Below are 6,314 nucleotides of genomic sequence, written 5' to 3'. Positions count from 1 at the left end.
AAAAATATACACTGAATAAAATCACACAGTCCAACTATTGTAATTTGTAAGATGTGAATTTTTCCAATTAAATGTTATATATAGTGAATTACCTAGGCATGCATATCAGGAAGAAATTTGACCTCATTATATAAATAAATAATGTGGTCTGCACCCAAAAAAAAAAAAAATCAAAATAATGTAGTGTGGTGACCCAGTATTCTTCATGAGTTTACTAAAAACAATTATCCGACCAGGGTCACGGAATTCTTATTAAAGTCAAATTGAAAATTTATGAAAAACAATCATCTTGATACCTCTATTATTGACCAACTAAATAATTGGCTCTTATTTCAATTTTTTTTTTTTTTTAAGTGAAATTGAAGTAGAATGTGTTGAAATTGAATTAAGTTCTTCGAGATTTTTTTAAAAATTACCTCCCACTGTATCTACCACCAATTACTTCAAAGATATGCTTTCACTTCAAAAGGTGTTTTAAAGATGATATTGTAATATTTTAGTGTAATACCATGCGGTTTGTAGGTTGCATCTCTAATAGTAATAGATTGGATCCATTTAAAGCGATAAAAAAAAAATTAAGATTAGAGTTTATCCTAATCCTTAAGCTATAAATAAATAGGTTAAGCCACCTAAAACCCTAAACTCAAAAACTCCTTATTCTGTTTAAGAAATACAAAACAGTTATATCCTTCTCCTTATGACTCCCCTCTCTGCGACCCCTCTCTCTATTTCAGCTGTCCGCTCTTAGTTCGTGGACTTATCATTTTTATCTCTCCATTAATCTCGATGTGAGTGATTCATAACAGAGCAATCTTCTCAACGGGTTCTTGTTGTATAAGAGGTACGCCTCAAAACTATATTCGTATTTAGAGTATTATGAGATATCTCTTCATTGATATCAGAGCCACAAATCTCGCGTTCTGTCAGTTTTTTATCCGCGGATATGAAGAAATTCGTTGTTTTAATTAACAAAATTGAGATAATAGTTGTTTTTATTTTATTATTGCTGAAAACTATTTTTTGGATGTGTATTCTGCACTGAGCTCTCGAGAGTATATCGATCGCACGAACTATTTGCAAAGTATGGATGGGATAACTGTTAAAGTTTGTCCCAATTCTTAAGCTATAAATAGATGGCTTAAGCCATCTAATACCCTAATCTAATAAGCTCTTTATTCAGTCTAAGGGATACAAATAAGTTCCTTGGCCCTCACGGTTTTAAATGTATCTTCATATATTATTAAAAACACATTTTACTAATATAGATTAGTCAATCTCCTCTCCATTTCCAATGTGAGATTCAATTCATTCATGCTTCCATCGCCATTATTTAGGGTCGCTTCTTACTTAGACTTTCCACCTCGATGTCAGCCTCTTGAGATTAGGTTGTTACGATGATTGTGTTAGACAAACAAAATTCTGTCTTAAGAATGTTGGACAAACTATTACGTCTGTCTTAAAAATGTTAGATGTGATTAACCAAAAAACAAATCGAACACAGAAAAATATATAAACAGTAAAAAGATATATATTGACAATAAATCAATATTTACTGTTTCGTTAAGACGATGTCATCGCTATTGACAATCGTCTCCCAGGATACAACAGATTACGCAAGCGAACTCAAACCGTGTGTAGCTTAATTATCACCGGAGTAGGAAAACAAGAACACTGTGAACAAACAGAGAATATGAAGAATTCCAAAGAATATTTTCTCCAACCGTCTGTGAATTTGACAATCCATTCTATATAAATAGAACTTGAAAGGATATGTCTTTTCACGAACGAACACGACTGTACACGGACAGACAGATTGTCTCACTCATAACAATTGGTTATACCAAGTGTTCAAGAATCGATTGACTAGCATGCCTATGCATCTGAAATCAAGAAGTTGGTCTGATTTTCTCCAATTCGCCCCTCTTATCATTTTTTCTCGTTTAGGCAGCGATAAAAAAACTTTATTATGTTTCATTTTTTAACATGTTGCATTGTTAATGGTGAATCGTGTTTATTATTTTTGGATATTTTTGTTTAATTATATTCTCTACTTGTTTTCAAGACACCGGTCGGTTCATAGTTTTTAGTAAATTACACTGTAAACCTTCATCGAGGTCGGTGGTTTGTCCTCACATTGGGAATGGGTAGACTTTTCATTACCAAAAAAAAAATAGTTTTTAGTGAATTATTACTTGTGAACGTTATATTTTACTTGTTTCAATGATATTATAATAGAAATGTTGTTGTCGATATATGTAACAAATATATATATATATATATATATATATATATATATATATATATATATTTCTATTATTAATCTTCAATTAATCTCAAAGGGCCTAACTTCCTTACTAACATCTAGCGATTTTTACAACCTTAATATTAAAATTAATCAAGCTTGAAATCTAATTAATTTTAGCAAGTAGAGGTAATTCTGACTGGAAACAAGTTTAAATAGTTCCAAATAAAAGAGAATAAAGTACAAAAAAAGGTTGATAACAAAAAGGGGGTAAATGTAGAGTTGACATAAAAAGGGGGAAGAGTACATCTACTCCACTCTCTTATATTAGACTAGATATCCTTCAAAAACAAATACTACTTCTTCTTCATTCATTCCTCTATAAAGATATATAGCACATATAATAAGGATATTATTATATAATGATAATGGAGGAAGCAAACCCCAATCCTAATACTAATAGTAATGAAGAAATTGTAAGAGAGCTTCTTGATGATGAATCTCCTTTCTTTCTTTTATCTAATGTTTATTCTGGTCCTACTATCTTTGATATTGAAAATGCTTTATCTTTTGCAACCCCCACTCAGACTCATTACCATTCCCAACCCAGGTATATATACTATAGCTTCTTTCTTCTTTTCTTGATTTAATGTTAATTACAGACTGTAGATATTAAAAACAAAGTTTGTTTTGCAGGAATAATTCAATATTGGAAAGGGGATTGAGTAAGATAGAGAATAACAAGTATACTCTCAAACTCAAGAGCTGTGCCCAGGCTCAAGCAGATGATGGCTATAAATGGAGAAAGTATGGCCAAAAATCTATTAAGAACACCCCCTTTCCTAGGTACCTCCTCTTCTTCTCTTTCTTCTTTTTTCTTTACTCTTACAAATTCTAAATCAATGTTTCAGGGAGCTCTCATATTTCAAATCTTAAACAACTTTCATATTAGTATTTCCTTTTCATCACTTGAAAATTGAAATTGAATATTTATATTCATTTTCGCTCAAAATTTTGCTGTTTGCTGTATTAGTTATTCATTTGTTTGTTAAACTATATATTGGCTCCTCAACTTTAAAATTATACATTATGTCTTTTAAATTTTGTATTTTACTAATACAGTATAATATAAATTTTGTATTTTACTAGTATAACGCACTTTCTACCATTGAATTAAAATGCTAGAATTAAAATCGTTTAGAATCATATTTCTGGAAATCGCCATTTTCAAACCTTTCTCTTTCTTAATCAAAAAATAACTAAATGACTTCAAACCAAAAATATTTAAGAATTAAACTTTTTTAGAATATCATTTCCATCAATTCTACAATGAAGAGTTGTCTGCTATTAGAGTGTTCATTTTAATCAATGTTAAAAAAGATGATTAAGTTAGTAAAATGTAAAGTCTATGAGTTATAATATTCATTTTGAGGTTCAGTTGATGATGAAAGTATGAACAAAATTCAGGGCCATGAGTGTAATTTACCCTATAATTAAGAAGAATGATTTAACATCTTACTACTTGACAAAATTTGGGGTTGTAATTAATTAAGGCATTCAAAGCACAATTCCTATCTTGAACCGTTCCTTTGTCTACTCCTTTTATGCATATACTCCACTCACTCTATTTTCCTATTTAATATACTACCATTTGAGTTATTTATGTAAAGTTTAGCAAATTTGTTAGAACTCGCGGCTTTAAAATACGTTTATAAGTATCAAATTTACATTTTTTATTCGTATAGTTCAATCACTCTCTCTTCATTTCTTATAGGCAAAAAGCATATTTAAGCCCCTGAATTTTACCTGTTTTAAGGATCAAGCCCTTGATCAATTATTTTTCCACATTGAGTCCCTGATCATTGATTTTGTTATGGATTTGGCCCTTATTTAACTTTTCTGTCCAGTTTGGACTGGATACATCGTTAGGGCGATTCGGCTTGCTGACATGGACAAATAAAAAAAATAATTCATTGACTAGGAGATATAAAAATTAAAAATTAAAACGAAATTATAGTAATTAATTTTCAGTATATTGCTTCCAAACTCGATTTTCTTCACTCCCATTTTGTGATTTTCAACATTAAAATCGCCAAATAGATTTTCTCATCTCCTACACTCGACAAAAAAGTGAAATAAGGGTCAAAACCATAACAAAATCAATGTTCAGGGTTCAATGTGGAAAAATAATTGATTAGGGGCTTGATCCTTAAAACAGGTAAAGTTCAGAGGCTTAAATATGTTTTTTGCCTTTCTTATATGAGAGATTTAATTCATTTTTATCCGGTGTCATTTTTTAGAACTGCTCTTTGTTTAGAACTTTCATCCTGGTACCATATTTTTAGAACGGGGAAGTTACAACTTCCATTAGCTTTAATTAATCACTCTCAAAATTAAGAATCAACTTGTTATGATTTTCTAAAACTTGATACCACATGCACCTAATACTACCTGAACCATTAATTAAAATTTAATTTCCCAACTTACAATTAGTTTAATTTGCCAATGTGGTAATTGCTAATTAATTGATTGAATTGGAAATAGGAGCTATTATAGGTGCACAAACCCAAGATGCAGTGCAAAGAAGCAAGTTGAAAGATCAAGTGAGGAAGAAGACACAGTAATTATAACATATGAAGGACTTCATTTACACTTTGCATTCCCATATTTGGAACAACCTCAAGCCCAAGCCCAAGTTCAAAGCCCACCATTGAAAAGGCCCAAGAAAATGGAGGCCCAATCAAATGAATCAATAATAACATCTCAACCACAAGGGCTTCTAGAAGATATTGTGCCTTTAATGGTTAGAAATCCCTCAAAGAACATGAATGAAAATGGAAATGGATCTTCAAATTCATCAAGTAGTTCATCTTATCCTTCTCCTCCAACTTCACCTTCTTCATTTTCTTGGTCTTCTAATTATTCCTATTCTTGTTTATTAGGTCAATAATTATGCCTAAACCCAATTATTTTTTAAATTTTGGTTTGTTATTGTTAGATAGTGTGGTTTAATAGTATGAATCTAGATTTATTTTGTATGATTATTTTGTAAAACTTGGACCCATATATGTGAATGGGTAGCCCTTCACCTAATATATGTAATATATTAAGTGTATATTTATATTACAAGAAAAAGAAAATCACCAATTTCATTTTGTAATGTTATTAAACACTGAATTTTTTTTGTTATGTTTCCGAAAAATAAATTTAATTAGTACTTGAGAGTTGTATATATCTATCTCAATTAATTATATTTCAAGCAAAAATATATTTTCAAACTACCTAGTTATACCAGGTCTAGACTTTCTATCATACATCGGAAGCGGTACATTTAACCAATTAAAAATGGATGTATAGCACTTTATGAAAGTTGATTGAAGTTAAAAATTGAATATCTATAAGTGATATCTTTTAATAGGTTGAATGTATTGCTCCTGATATACAGTAGAATTTTTCAACCAAATCATAAAAAAAAAAACTTATATATATTAACTAAAAAGATGCTTTCACTTTTTCGAGAAAAAAAGAAATCAATGTGTTTAATATATGTAAAATAATATTATGGAATTGTAAATTTATATTATCTTATAGATACTTGCAAATAGTTCGTGTGACGGACATACCGTCGAGAGCTTTAGTGTTATACACTTGTTAGGGACATGCAGTCTCTTGATTAACATGTACTGAATCTAGTACTACACGCCTATTAGCGATATATAGAACTTTGATGATAATGTATTACAAAAAGTTATATGCATTATCCTAAATTCCATGTCACACCCTCTGTAATTCCTTTAATATCTATGCTTTATATTTTCAGAATACGCACATGTGCATAATTTCTCAGTTAGTGAAACATAAAAACTTGAAGATGTGAACACATGTAAATCTTTCACTCTTACTATATTCCTTCCATCATAATATAACTCACTTGTCTGGTTGGTCTTCCTAACCGAATTAGTTATGGCCCTTATAGAGCATCCTTCCAAGATAGCTAGACTAGTTTATACTTTCAGAATAAGTTAAGGGTGCTAAGGATAAAATTTCAAAATATGAAACAAGTCTCACATTA

At 30.2% G+C, this 6,314-nt stretch overlaps 1 protein-coding gene across 1 annotated transcript; it reads left to right on the top strand.

Annotated features, from left to right (window-relative positions):
- Positions 1 to 2,632: 2,632 nt before the first annotated feature.
- LOC136207085 (probable WRKY transcription factor 57) lies at positions 2,633 to 5,323 on the top strand. Its single transcript, XM_065998358.1, has 3 exons — positions 2,633 to 2,852; positions 2,939 to 3,088; positions 4,787 to 5,323. The coding sequence occupies exons 1-3, from the start codon at positions 2,665 to 2,667 to the stop codon at positions 5,190 to 5,192; spliced, it is 744 nt and encodes a 247-aa protein (XP_065854430.1). The 5' UTR covers positions 2,633 to 2,664; the 3' UTR covers positions 5,193 to 5,323.
- The last annotated feature ends 991 nt before the right edge of the window (positions 5,324 to 6,314 follow it).

The sequence above is a fragment of the Euphorbia lathyris genome, chromosome 9 (genome assembly GCF_963576675.1).
Source record: "Euphorbia lathyris chromosome 9, ddEupLath1.1, whole genome shotgun sequence".
Lineage (NCBI taxonomy): Eukaryota > Viridiplantae > Streptophyta > Magnoliopsida > Malpighiales > Euphorbiaceae > Euphorbia > Euphorbia lathyris.
This window is presented reverse-complemented; position numbering and strand designations above follow the sequence as displayed.

What these genes read in the sequence shown, in the direction of transcription:
- LOC136207085 (XM_065998358.1), top strand. Translation starts at nt 2,665, where the DNA reads ATGATAATGGAGGAAGCAAACCCCAATCCTAATACTAATAGTAATGAA. An exon ending in CATTACCATTCCCAACCCAG is followed by an intron (nt 2,853 to 2,938) that starts GTATATATACTA and finishes TTTGTTTTGCAG; the next exon opens with GAATAATTCAATATTGGAAA. An exon ending in AAGAACACCCCCTTTCCTAG is followed by an intron (nt 3,089 to 4,786) that starts GTACCTCCTCTT and finishes AATTGGAAATAG; the next exon opens with GAGCTATTATAGGTGCACAA.